We start from the raw sequence: 15373 nt of genomic DNA, 5'->3' as shown, positions 1-15373 counted from the left end.
TTTTTGTGGGGTATTACATATTTTACCATATCTGCGTCGTTATTTTATTTATAATTATTAAATGATCAAAATATTTGTTTAATATCCATAAGTATGTAGTTAATTTTCTCACTATGACTTAAATTGATCCACAATCTTTTAACTGCTTTATATAGTTAGTATTAGAGCATTCCAATTTCTCTATTTTATTGTGCAAAATATCTAAATAACCAATTTGTAGATTTTTGATTTAGTTGCATTTTTTAAATTAATTTAAGTATAATATCACCATCTACCCATGAGTAGTTTGATAGAAGGGTCATTATTCTCATATAAATTTCAAAATGACCAAATTTATAAGGTTTCAATTTTATATATTATTTATAGAATTTTGACGTCGCCGGGGTGGCCCAGTGGTGTATGATGTATGCTTGAAAACCGAAAGTCCCAGGTTCAATCCAGGTAATGAACTAAAAATTTTCAAGTTTTTCTTCGATGACGGGGATTTCTTGGCCAGTGCTAGGATAATGGTGACCTCGAGGGCCGTTCAGCTCTATGTCTACCAAGCTACAATGGACTTGATAACGATACTCCGGTGGGAGATCAAGATTACAATGGAACTATAGGAATAGTCCGGTGGGATATCTGTCGATTTGATATTTCGGAGTGAGGAATACTCCGGTGGGATATCTGTCGATATTGATACTTCAGTGTAAGATCAAGATACTTTGGCTTTGATAGCGATACTCCAGTGGGAGATTCAAATGGAATCGATCAGAAATATAAATTAGATAAAAATAGATAGCATGAGTAATAAAGTGGAGAGAGATATTGAAGGAGCTTACCACCAGAAAAGGTGAAAGCTAAAAAGAAAAAAAAATTTATAGAATTTTGACATTTATATTTTAACGCATTATTATGAAAAATAGATTTTGTATTGTCTTGTCAAATCTGTTTATATTATATTTTAGATGTGAAATGTAAATTTTTAAACAATAATGTTGTATTTATTAATTTTTTTAAATAATTAATTCCTATTTTTTATTAATTTTTTATATGGTTATGTAATTACTTTCTTGAATATTATAATTAGTTATTATTGTAGTGTTTATTCATTTTTTTAAATAATGAATTCCTTTTTTTTTATATTTTGAATATTATAATTAGTTTTTATTATTATTATATAATAATTTTAGTTGGGAATTGTTAGTATATGTTAAAATTATTAATTTCTTTCGTTATTCAAATTTTTTTTTGGTTAAAAAATGTTATTTGAATATTAAAAGAAAAAAGATATATATACGAAACAAAATGATTTTAAAATCATTCACCAATTATTATTCAATTAATTCTGTTTCAAAATAAAGTTACCCGTACTTCTAAATACAAAAAAGGTTTGATGTTATATATATTTTAATATTTAATCTTCCTTATTTTTTATAATAATCAACTTCAAAATCTAACAAATAATATCATAATTTTAGAATATTTCTCATATTTATTTTGTATTTATTTCTTATAATAATATATTTAAATTCTTTTTAAATATATTTAATTTAAGTGATGGCAAAAAATTTAATAAATGATATTCATGATTAAAATCATTATATGATGGTATTGCTTCAATAGAAATAATTTTTCTAACCATAATGAACCTTATAATTAGCTGAACCGAACCGAAACTTTGTAATTTTTTTCATAAGAACCGAACCATAACCATTATATAATTTTTTTACTGAACCGTAACCAAACTGAATGAAATAAATAATCTTTTAGATCAAAAGTGGAGGCTTATCACTAGTGTTGTTAAATAGTCGAGTTTTTTCGAGGAGCAATAAAAAACGACTCAGAGTAGAGTCGGCTCAATGAACCATGTAACTCTGATCCCGAGTCGATTTTTTATGAATAAAAATGTATTGTCTATTTAATATTAAAAAAAAGAATTCATAAAATATTTATATTATTATAAGTGTAAATATGTGATATTTTAAATTTAGTAATTTATATTTTTTTTTTATTTATATTTAAATTTTCAATTTCAAATATTCAAAACGTTTAAAAAATATATATATTTAAAAATTATATAAACTAAAATATTTTTTAAAAAAATGGTAGAGGGGGATTAAAAAATTGTTTTGTTAGGCAAGCTCAGGACAGAAATAAATTCGGTCTAAATATCTCAAGAGATATTCTTTGTCTGAGATATAAATTTTCTCAAGGATCTCCAGTGATTGTTGTTAACTTCTTGCCTAAAGTTTTTAAAAATAGAATTACATCTTTGCCGAAGTTCCCTAAGCAAAGGGTAAAAAAGGTATATTTTCTAATTACGAATATTTGTTACGTTTGGATTATTCGGCGGACCCAATGAATTCGTAGTGTGCATTCGATTTTATACAGGTATAATACCATACCAAAGAGAGATATCTAATCCGACTGGATCTAATGTGGAAAGAATGTGTTTATAGAAACGCCTTGTGAATTAAGTTGGTAATTGTCCAGTGAAGGGGGTGTCTACCCTAAGAAAATTTACAGTAAGGAGTGATTACCTTAACTATCAACCTAAGTGTTGTAGAGAGAGCATGTGTATGGTGTGACGATATTACTGTTAGAAGGAGATGATATTATGAGATTTTCGGGAGAGGTATGTATCTAAGTTTTATTGGGGATGGCCCAGAGCCATTCGTATCTATTGTGGTTTCTGATAAAATGAAAATTGACAAGTTCCTATAATTGCGGGTTCAAAAGAAGATAATCAACGGAACGTGCAATTAGAGAAGTCCCTTTTTGGAGGACGCGTATTGGGCGAAATTTGTTGAGTAATATATATATGTACTAGGTGATAGCTCGTCAAGAATGAAGGGGAATCAGAATTTTCTTATTTATTTAATGATGGATGAATAATAAATTTTCCTATTTTTAAACAAAACTCATCTAGCAAGAATATATTTTTTATATTATAAATTACAAATACAAATGAATAAAAATTTAGTTTAAAAGATTTTTTATTGTGCACATAAATTAAAATACTATATACTTCATAAACATCTATCTATAATATATATAAAAGCCTTATCACACTGTGTCAGTCACACTTTCACAATTTATAATATATATTTAAAAATTGTTAATTTTGAAAAGTGACTTGTGGCCCAATCGGCGAGAGCGTCGCTTACAAATCTAATAGACTTAGGTTCGAATCCCAGCAAAGATTTTTTTTTCTCAATCTGGCAAAATATTTTTTTCTTTCTTAATCTGGCAAAAGTAGGATTTTCAAAATATAAGGAAGTAGGTCTATTTATAAAAAAACTTTGAAAAAAACCATTTATCTTTTTATTAATAGGATTTTATGTTTCCTATTTCCGGTTTTTTATGATTTTAGCTTAATTAGTTTTTGAGATATTTAAATATATATTGTATTTTGGAATTTTCGCGTTTCTAAAAATGGCAATATCTTAGAAAGTTAACTGAGTTGGGAATTCAATTTTATATTTTTAAAAGTTAATGTATATGTTAGCGGCAAAGTGAAAATTCCGGCAATTCGGCAATGTGAGGTAATGGTAGGCAGGGTAATTTTAATGTGCTATTAATAATTTTTTCGTTATTATTAATAATTTTTTAAGATTAATATTATATTTTTTTTTTTAATATATTTTAATTTGTTACAATATATTTTTTGATTGATATTTTTCTTTTTGATCGCTAATTTTTTTTATTTTTTGTGTTATATGTTTTTTTAATAAATTTTTTTAAATATATTTTTTTGATTGATATTTTTTTTTATATTTTTTTTGTGTGTTATATGATTTTTTAAATTAATATTATTAAATATATATTTTTGATTGATATTTTTTTTTAAATATATTTTTTTGATTGATATTTTTTTTTAAATATATTTTTTTGATTGATATTTTTTTTTATATTTTTTTTTGTGTTATATGATTTTTTAAATTAATATTTTTAATATATATTTTTGATTGATATTTTTTTTTATATTTTTAATTTTTTGTGTTTATATGATTTTTTTAATAAATTTTTTTGATTGATGTTTTTTAATATATTTTTTTAAATATATTTTTTTGATTGATATTTTTTGATTGATAATTTTTAATATATTTTTTTAATAAATTTTTTTAAATATATTTTTTTGATTGATATTTTTTAATATTTATTTTAAAAAGTTTATTATATATTTATATTTTACGTAATTTCATCTATTTTATATCTTTTGATAGATAATTTTTTAGGTAATAGTGACAAATGTCATAATCATAATTTTTGAACTTTTTTAAAGCAAATAGATAAAAATATGTTTTGTAAATATGTTAAATTAATATTTCAGTGAAAGTGTACTATAGAAAAGTAACAATTGTCATAATCGTTATTTTTGAACTTCATTGAGTTTTTTTAAAGTAAATGGATAAAAATATGTTTTGTAAACATGTTAAATTAATATTTCAGTGAAAGTCACTATGGAAAAGTGACAATTGTCATAATCGTAATTTTTGAACTTTTTTGAGTTTTTTTAAAGCAAATAGATAAAAATATGTTTTGTAAACATATTAAATTAATATTTCAGTGAAAGTGTACTATGGAAAAATGACAATTGTCATATTTTTAAACTTTTTTTAAAGTAAATGGATAAAAAAATGTTTTGTAAACATGTTAAATTAATATTTCAGTGAAAGTGTACTATGGAAAAGTGACAACTATTATAATCGTTATTTTTAAACTTTTTTAAGTTTTTTTAAAGAATGGGTAAAAATATGTTTTGTAAACATGTTAAATTAAAATTTCAGTGAAAGTGTACTATGGAAAAGTGACAATTGTCATAATCGTTATTTTTGAACTTTTTTTAGATTTTTTAAAGTAAATGGGTAAAAATATGTTTTGTAAACATATTAAATTAATATTTCAGTGAAAGTGTACTAAGGAAAAGTGACAATTGTCATAATCGTTATTTTTAAACTTTTTTAGATTTGGTAAAAATATGTTTTGTAAACATGTTAAATTAATATCTCAGTGAAAGTGTACTATGGAAAAGTGACAATGGTCATAATCGTTATTTTTGAACTTTTTTGAGTTTTTTTAAAGTAAATGGGTAAAAATATGTTTTGTAAACATATTAAATTAATATTTCAGTGAAAGTGTACTAAGGAAAAGTGACAATTGTCATAATCGTTAATTTTAAACTTTTTTAGATTTGGTAAAAATATGTTTTGTAAACATGTTAAATTAATATCTCAGTGAAAGTGTACTATGGAAAAGTGACAATGGTCATAATCGTTATTTTTGAACTTTTTTGAGTTTTTTTAAAGTAAATGGGTAAAAATATGTTTTGTACATATTAAATTAATATTTCAGGGAAAGTGTACTATGGATAAGTGACAATTGTCATAATCGTTATTTTTGAACTTTTTTAAATTTTTTTAAACTAAATGGGTAAAAATATGTTTTGTAAACATGTTAAATTAAAATTTCAGTTTAGATATGTTTTATATTTTTAAGTCACTAACAGTAATATCAACAATAAAATTCCTAAATTCGCTTTTATTTATATATTCAAAATTAATGACGAGATATTTTCCTGCAAATCGTCATTCCTTGATTTGATTAAATTCAAGATTTTATTAATAAAACATTTATCACTTCAAATGATAATAAATTTCACTATTATGATTAAACTTTAATCTTCATAACATCCGGAAATGTTTTTATAATATAATTTATAATAGTAGGCCAATATAAGATTATAATAATTGTAAGATTAATTTATTTTTTCCTAAAATATTAACTACGAAATATATTTAAATAGAATCCTGCATAGGTTATTTGTATATCAACTAACTATAATATCTTTGACTTATTTATTTCAATTCTGTGAGTAAATACATTTTAAATATTTATTCACTTTAGTGAATGATCTAAAATTACAAGTTAGAGCTACTATTGAAATTTACTATCAAAGTATTAAATAGCTTTTCGAAAATGAATATAATTACAAAATTAATTTTAGCATTTTCAAAGTTAGCCCTCATATTTATATTTATTTTAAACAATTACTAAGATTATACACCAAACATTCTAAGTTTTTTTCGAAAAATGAAGGCCTTTAGATAATTTTTTTAACTATATTTTATTGAATTATGCTAGGCTCTCTCTTTGAGAAGGCCTTTGGCCAATTTATGTTTTAAATTTTCTTCGGGTTTATAATCTTTTTGTAAAATATTTCTCACAAATTTTATAAGGTCATTATTTTTATTCATTTTTTTATATTTTTGTTACATCATATACGCACTTTTAGTTATTTGATAGGGGTAAATTCTTTATTATTTTAAATAAAATTTACCAAATCAGACACATTTGGTAAAATGTGTGGGAATTTTTTCTCCCCCCCCCCACCCCCATCATATTTATCTGCTTCTTAATATTATTAAAATATATTTTTACACTATATTATTAACGGAAATCTGGTAGCAACCCTTCCATATAAGATCTTGTAAGATTTTGTATCTTCACAATAGAAAAAACAATATTTACAACTCATTTTTTTATTATCAATATAATACAATATAAATATAAAATTATCATTTATTTTGACATTTATTATTTGTAGCATGACAATGTGAGTTGCAAGACATTTTAGATGCCTTGCATTTGCATCTATTGGTTGTGCAATTTTGCTTGCAATGACAAACTACAAATTTATTGTCTGACGTTGATTCTTTTCTAATACTTTGATAGATTTAAATTTCAATAGTAGCTCGCTCTAACTTGTAATTTCAGATCATTCACTAAAGTGAATAAATATTTAAAATGTATTTACTCACAGAATTGAAATAAATAAGTCAAAGATATTATAGTTAGTTGATATACAAATAACCGATGCAGGATTCTATATTTAAATATATTTCGTAGCTAACATTTTAGGAAAAAATAAATTAATCTTACAATTATTTTATTGGCCTACTATTATAAATTATATTATAAAAACATTTCCGGGTGTTATGAAGATTAAAGTTTAATCATAATAGTGAAATTTATTATCATTTGAAGTGATAAATGTTTTATTAATAAAATCTTGAATTTAATCAAATCAAGGAATGACGATTTGCAGGAAAATATCTCGTCATTAATTTTGAATATATAAATAAAAGCGAATTTAGGAATTTTATTGTTGATATTACTGTTAGTGACTTAAAAATATAAAACATATCTAAACTGAAATTTTAATTTAACATGTTTACAAAACATATTTTTACCCATTTACTTTAAAAAAATTTAAAAAAGTTCAAAAATAACGATTATGACAATTGTCACTTATCCATACATAGTACACTTTCACTGAAATATTAATTTAACATGTTTACAAAACATATTTTTACCCATTTACTTTAAAAAAACTCAAATTCAAATATAACGATTATGACAATTGTCACTTTTCCATAGTACACTTTCATTGAAATATTAATTTAATATGTTTACAAAACATATTTTTACCCATTTACTTTAAAAAATTTAAAAAAAGTTCAAAAATAACGATTATGACAATTGTGACTTTTCCATAGTACACTTTCACTGAAATATTAATTTAACACGTTTACAAAACATATTTTTACCCATTTACTTTAAAAAAACTCAAAAAGTTCCAAAATAACGATTTTGGCAATTGTCACTTTTCCATATTATATTTTCACTGAAATATTAATTTAATATGTTTACAAAACATATTTTTACTCATTTACTTTAAAAAATCTAAAAAAAGTTTAAAAATAACGATTATGACAATTGTCACTTTTCCATAGTACACTTTCACTGAAATATTAATTAAATATGTTTACAAAACATATTTTTACCCATTTACTTTAAAAAATCTAAAAAAAGTTTAAAAAAAACGATTATGACAATTGTCACTTTTCCATAGTACACTTTCACTGAGATATTAATTTAACATGTTTACCAAATCTAAAAAAAGTTTAAAAATAACGATTATGACAATTGTCACTTTTCCATAGTACACTTTCACTGAAATATTAATTTAACATGTTTACACTTTATAAAAACTTAAAAAAGTACAAAAATAACGATTATGACAATTGTCACTTTTGAATCCCGGAAAAAAAACCCCTGGAAAAAAAACCCCGGAAAAAAAACCCCCGGAAAATAAACCCCCGGAAAATAAACCCCCCGGAAAATAAACCCCCAGGAAAAAAAACCCCCGGAAAATAAACCCCCAGGAAAAAAAACCCCTGGAAAATAAACCCCCAGGAAAAAAAACCCCCGGAAAATAAATCCCCAGGAAAAAAAACCCCCGGAAAAAAATTCCCCAATAATTTTTTTTCATTTTTATAGAATTTACTTAAGACCGGTCTACTCTTCATAAAAAAATTCTTAAATAAGAAAAACTGATGTTTAAATTGGTACTGGGAAAAAATGCCTCAGTAAAATAACTATGTATTGTAAAAAAAAATTTCTATAGTAAAAATACAATACCATCTTTAAATATGATATTAAATAGACTAAATTTGACAAAACTTAGAAATAAGAAATGTTTAATTTATTGGTAAACCATGATTATGTATATATAATTTTATAATTTATAATAATAATTATATTGGTTGACATCGAATATTGAAGGATATCGCTCTTATAAAATCCGGAAGGCTTCGCACCCCATCACGGTATTCTTCGCAAAGTTTCTTTAGCCGAATCTGGTTGTTAGAACTCTGCGATTTTGTTTTAGATGTCCAACTACCTACGCGCCATCTTTCAAGTTTGGTTTCGTCGGCAGCCACCTCGCATTTCATTTTTTTAATGAGTACCCAGATTGATGGGTGTTTATTACCAACCAGATTAGAAAAACGATGATTCCAACCTTCGCATTGATTATTTGTTCGTTCTTCATCTGAGAGAGTACTCTGATTCACGTTCCAGGTTTCTGGAGGAAATCGAGGCTCAATTCGACGTGTTTGGGATTGAGAATTGCTTCTCATGACATTCCTTGATACTCCATTGACATAATTTTTATCGAAATAATCGAGAATGTCCTTACCATTGCTCGGAGTAACTGATCTAAGGAATGTCATTGCATTATCCATATCACATAACGGAACGAATGCTAAGCCGTCCATCATGCCACAAAAAAAACTTAGAGTTTCATCCGTCCTATATTCGCTTTCCAGACCCAGCTTCTGAATTTTTCTATGTGTACTTTGACACAAATGGTAAAAACATCCTCTAATTACGATGTGATCCCCTAATTGAAAAAATAAATATAAATTATTAAACATATTAATAATCATACCAATGATACTCTTAACCGCGGTCATAGCAGACTTTTCGAAATCCATGTATATATATAATGGATCAGGAAATAAATCCCTTTCCTGACATTTAGACATTATTGTTTGAAATATTATTTCATATGTACTTTGAGTTTTTTTCTGGAGTACACAATAAACCGCTGTAATAAAAATATTGTTTATTGCTACTCTAATCACATATAATTGTAGAAAATTTTTTGGGGACATGGCAAAATTACCATCCATATACCACTCTGTCCTATTAGATATTAGATTCAAGGAATCATCTGTTGCGAACATTATTATGCGTTCTTCAGCTTGTGGGCCATTATCAAATAATAAAAATCGTTTTGAGTTCTGGGAGCCACAATTTGCCCAATCACCTATAATATTTAAATTTTTATGAAAATATAATTATATTTAAAGCAATACCTTCAATAACTAGGTCTTCCAAATTCTCAAGATTTGAAGGGTGTTGCATTGCTTTGTGATTCCTTAGAGTTCTTTTTATAGAATCTTCCGATAACATATGCGACTGAACTTTTTGGTCTAATTTTACAATTTCCTCTGCATAAATTTGAAGAGGTTTTGCCAAAGAGTCTGCACATCGCTTCTTCATGTTAGCAATGGATTTCATTGCTACTAGTCCATCAATATTTGATGGATGATTATGAGCTGTATCAAGAACCGGGTCTTGATTATCGAGTGTTGAAAAAAGTATTGCTCGGCATTTAAAAGAAGAATACTTTGAGCAGCGCCATCTAATCTTGTTTGAGCATTTTTTATGTATGGTATAAGAATAACCTTCAAATATGAGCTTTCCAGGATGAATAAGATCCATTAAATTTTTTTTATAAAATACAAATTTTATGAATAAAATATTTTTGTAAATTTAATTTTTTTTTATAAAATATAAATTTTATGAATAAAATATTTTTGTAAATTTAATTTTTTTTTATAAAATATAAATTTTATGAATAAAATATTTTTGTAAATTTAATTTTTTTTTTGTCTTTTATATACGTCATAAAGATCCAAATTATTATTGTTTAATTTTATAAATAAATACCAATTATAGCGTTTTTAATTTATAAACAATTTTTATTCTTTTGATTAAAAATACATTTTATAACAATACATTTTAATATCTGTTCATTTAACTAGTTGCTGCAATAATATTTATTAACTTGCAATTGTCTAAAAACCAATTATAGCGTTTTTAATTTATAAACAATTTTTATTCTTTTGATTAAAAATACATTTTAAAACAATACCAATCATAGCGTTTTTAATTAATAAACAATTTTTATTCTTTTGATTAAAAATACATTTTAAAACTTTTAATAAGCTAAAAACTAAAGGTAGTTGCATATCAATGAGGTGAGAAATCATGAATAAATTAAAATTATCACATTTATTCAAAATACCAAATGCAAAAAAATTGAGTATTTTCCATTTGCATTTTAATGGTTTCAACTGAATTAAATTGTATATTGGGTGAATGTATATTTGTTTCTATTATAATAAATCACGAATTTATTTCTATATTCATCTTTTAAATATGCATGAATTAAGTTTCAATTTCTTTATATACTGGCTGCTAACAACCAATCAGGTTATATATGTATTTCTAAAAATTGATTATCTGCTTAAATAAATTTGTATTTTAAAAAAAATCTGTTTGGATTGGCCTATTTATGCAAGCAGTTACTTTTAATAATTTAGAATATATACATAACGTTTTAAGTATCAATAGTAAATATAAATAACCCATCATATTGGGGGGTAAATTTGGATGGTGCATCATATTCATAGGAGGCATACCAACTCCAGCAAGGCCCATGACAGTAGAAGGAGGTGGGGTGGAGGAAGCATGAATGGTCCATCAGCAAAAAGTTGATGAGGTCATAATATTTTTAACAAATTATTAACTTGCAATTGTATATATACCAATTCAATATAAATTATTGCTAGAATATACTTAAATATGAGAGTGTATAAAAATAATCTAAAGGGGTTTTTTTCCGGGGGTTTTATTTCCTGGGGGTTTTTTTTCCGGGGTTTTATTTCCTGGGGGTTTTTTCCGGGGGTTTTATTTCCAGGGGTTTTTTTTCCTGGGGGTTTATTTTCCGGGGGTTTTTTTTCCAGGGGTTTTTTTTCCTGGGGGTTTATTTTCCGGGGGTTTTTTTTCCTGGGGGTTTATTTTCCGGGGGTTTATTTTCCGGGGGTTTATTTTCCGGGGTTTTTTTCCGGGGTTTTTTTTCCAGGGGTTTTTTTTCCTATTACCGTCACTTTTCCATAATACACTTTCACTGAAATATTAATTTAATATGTTTACAAAACATATTTTTACCCATTTACTTTAAAAAATCTAAAAAAAGTTCAAAAATAACGATTATGACAATTGTCACTTTTCCATAGTGCACTTTCACTGAAATATTAATTTAACATGTTAAAAAAAATATTTTTACCCATTTACTTTAAAAAATTTTTAAAAAGTTTAAAAATAACGATTATGATAATTGTCACTTTTCCATAGTACACTTTCACTGAAATATTAATTTAACATGTTTACAAAACATATTTTTACCCATTTACTTTTAAAAAACTCAAAAAAGTTCAAAAATAACGATTATGACAATTGTCACTTTTCCAGAGTACACTTTCACTGAAATATTAATTTAACATGTTTACAAAACATATTTTTACCCATTTACTTTAAAAAAACTTAAAAAAGTTCAAAAATAATGACAATTATCACTTTTCAATAGTACATTTTCACTGAAATATTAATTTAACATGTTTACCAAACATATTTTTACCCACTTACTTTAAAAAAACTTTAAAAAGTTCAAAAATAACGATTATGACAATTGTCACTTTTCCATAGTACACTTTCACTGAAATATTATTTAACATGTTTACAAAACATATTTTTACCCATATACTTTAAAAAAACTCAAAAAAGTTTAAAATTAACGATTATGACATTTGTCACTATTACCTAAAAAATTATCTATCAAAAGATATATAATAGATAAAATTAGGTAAAACATAAATATATAATAATCATTTGAAAAATTTATATTAAAAAATATCTCAAAAAAATATGTTTAAAAAATTTATTAAAAAAAAAATAAACACAAAAAATAAAAAATATCACTCAAAAATATATATTAAAAAAAAATATCAATCAAAAAATATATTGTAGCAAAAAAAATATCAATCAAAAAAATATATTAAAAAAAATATATATATTAAAAAAAAATATCAATCAAAAAATATATTGTAACAAATTAAAAATATATTTTTAAAAAAAAATCAATCAAAAAAATATATTTAAAAAAAATATATATTTAAAAAAAATATATATTTAAAAAAAATATCAATCAAAAAATATATTGTAACAAATTAAAAATATATTTTAAAAAAAAAATCAATCAAATAAATATATTTAAAAAAAATATATATTAAATCAATCAAAAAATATATTGTAACAAATTAAAAATATATTTAAAAAAAAAATCAATCAAAAAAATATATTTAAAAAAATTTATTAAATTCATAATAATTTAATCTCAAATAAATAATAAATTTATTAATTTGTAAAATAGAATACATTGTCTGAAAATTACCCTGCCTTCCACTACCTCACATTGCCGAAAAAACTCCGGCAATTAACATATATACTACTACCATACAAATTTTAAAAATAATCGAAGGGGGTCGGGTTGAATCTTCAGTTGGTTTGATAATATTTTTTGAATCGTAAACATCAAAATAAGCAATTATCTAAAATTGAAAGAAGAAAATAATACATATTAAACCATAGTAAATAACTAAAAAATAATAATTAAAGAAAACTAAATGAGTATGTAAACTAACGAATAAAATAACAAATTTATTTAGGTTAATATATGAATATTAAATTTTGACAAAATAAAATGAAAAGATTAATTGGTGAACAATGTGTTGCGGAATATCTAGCATTTATTATGTAAAATTTTAACGATTTAAAAAAAGTTTAGATTCTTAAGAATACTTTATAAATTTTAGAACAAATAATGATTAAAATAAAATAATTTGTTTTTGTAAATTAATCCTTAAATGTTTATTTTTCAGTTTCAAGTTTTTCCTATTGTCAGAAGATATTCGCAAAATCTTATCTTTGTTTTAGAAATAAATAATAATGTATAACTCTACCCTTAATATTTAAAGAACATATTGTCTATTAATAATTTTTTTTTTAAAGAAACAAGTTCACATTAATCTGCAACCCAAAATTTTGCAATTTACCAGATATTTTTTAATAATATGGTGTAAAATATAAACTCAATTTACTTTAATATAAAATTAAAACCGCAGAATATATTGTAATTTATTTTCTAGCATAATCAGGGGGTAAAGTTGTAATCCCCTTCCCTTTTCACAATTTGTTAGGTAAATTATTATTTCATAATAAAAAAAATTTACTCCTACCCCCAAAAGAACTAAAAATGAGTATATGGTTAAAAAAATATTAAATATAATTAAAAGTAAAAATGTATTAAACCAAAAAAAATATATTTACAACCAAAAACCCTCAAAGAGGAGTCTAACACCAAGTGCCCTCCCACTTGAGAAAATTTTGGATACGCAATTTACAAAAAAAATAATATTTAAAAAAAACTACATATATGTAAAAAATATAATTAAAAATATAAATAATATTAAAAGATTTATTACAAAACAAAATATATGTAAAATATAAATATAAAAAAATCACCTTAAAGAATATATTTAAAACATAAAAAATAAATATAAAAACTATCTTAATATTAAGGAGCAATATTAAAAGATTTATAAATAAAATAACCTTAAAAAATGTATTTAAAAAAATAATATCAATATTAAAAATAAATAAAAATTACTAGATATAAAATATCACATAATATATCAGAGAGCTGCAGGCCCGGCCTAAGTTCGGCCTGGATACAAGGAGAGGGCTGCATTTTAATTATTTTTAAAAATACCCGGGCCGAGCCTAAAAAAAAAATTTTAAATACCCGGGCCGGGTTGGGCCGAATATTTTAAATCGCCATTGTTAACTATAAAAATTAAAATTAAAAAAATTAGAGTCAGGAATTTTGGGGCCAGGCTTGAAAATATATAACCCGGGTAATGAAAAAATTTTATCCGGGCTGGGCCTAGCCGTTTAAATGGAACTTCTGCAGGTCTCTGATATGTATAACACATATCAGGTCAATTCAGCGAAACTTGTATCGCGAAATACTTTTTCGCGAAACTTTTATCGCGAAATAATTTTATAGCAAAAATAATATTGCGAAACATTTATAGCAAGACAATATTTCGAACCCTATCGCAAATATATTTCCGCGAATACATTTTAGCAAAATTTATATCGCGAATGTATGCGCGAAGTCATTATCGCGAGCGCATTACCTCAAAAGGAAAGGTTCAAGTTTTTACCCCAATAAATTTACCCATCCCTAACATAAATTTTAAAAATGTTTTATGCAGAGATGCGGACCAGGCAAAATTTTTGCCTTGGTTCGGTTCGATTCGGCATAATTTAAAAAAAATAGGTGGGTTCGGGTTCGGTTAAGGAAAATATCAGTGTATTGTTTAAAATCATATATTAAGATATTTTTATAATTGTAAATACAAATATTAATAATTTAATTGAGATTTTATAATATTTTCAAATTTCCAATTAAATAAAGTGTTAATAAATTTTAAACAACTTAATTCATTTATGCCATTTTTAAATTTATTCTAAAAGATTCCTATTGGAGTGTTAATAAATTTTAAACAATTAAATCCATTTATTTTTAACTTATAACTTATTCTCAAAGAAAATTAATTAGAGCAAAATAAAAGTGAACAAGTCAAAGTAAAAATTATTATATTGGATATTGTTAATTTAAAGAAATACGTCTAAATAAAATTTTTAAAATTTTAACTATATTTTGCCTATAAATAAATAAAAAAAATTTTTATCAATTCAAAAATTCTTAAACCTGCGCTGAACCCGGAACCAAACCCGAGTTCCCCCGGTTGAACCCAGGTTAAATATTCCCGGGTTTGGTTCGGGG

At 24.2% G+C, this 15373-nt stretch overlaps 3 protein-coding genes across 9 annotated transcripts in view; 1 reads left to right on the top strand and 2 right to left on the bottom strand.

The window, feature by feature from the left end:
- LOC135923033 (ras-related GTP-binding protein C-like) overlaps window positions 1-15373 on the bottom strand; it is a 100915-nt gene that overhangs the window by 76973 nt on the left and 8569 nt on the right. The gene's annotated exons all lie outside the window — the stretch shown is intronic.
- Window positions 1229-15373, top strand: part of LOC135923034 (uncharacterized) — a 29676-nt gene continuing 15531 nt past the window's right edge. For 2 of the 5 annotated variants that reach the window (XM_065457632.1, XM_065457628.1), the window contains exon 1: window positions 1229-1373. The gene's annotated coding sequence lies outside the window, so the exon portion shown is untranslated. Of the gene's footprint in view, window positions 1374-3432; window positions 3546-6974; window positions 6996-15373 lie in introns of those variants that run through there. The other 3 variants (XM_065457629.1, XM_065457630.1, XM_065457631.1) reach the window with 3 other exon arrangements.
- LOC135922369 (uncharacterized) lies at window positions 8512-10119 on the bottom strand. The gene is made up of 3 exons (XM_065456751.1): window positions 9711-10119; window positions 9281-9661; window positions 8512-9232 (listed from the first exon to the last, which is right to left on the bottom strand). Exons 1-3 carry the CDS (start codon window positions 10117-10119, stop codon window positions 8586-8588), a joined length of 1437 nt encoding a protein of 478 aa, XP_065312823.1. The 3' UTR covers window positions 8512-8585.

Source organism: Gordionus sp. m RMFG-2023, chromosome 1 (genome assembly GCF_954871325.1).
Source record: "Gordionus sp. m RMFG-2023 chromosome 1, tfGorSpeb1-WG-v2, whole genome shotgun sequence".
In the NCBI taxonomy this organism is placed as follows: domain Eukaryota; kingdom Metazoa; phylum Nematomorpha; class Gordioida; order Chordodea; family Parachordodidae; genus Gordionus; species Gordionus sp. m RMFG-2023.
This window is presented reverse-complemented; position numbering and strand designations above follow the sequence as displayed.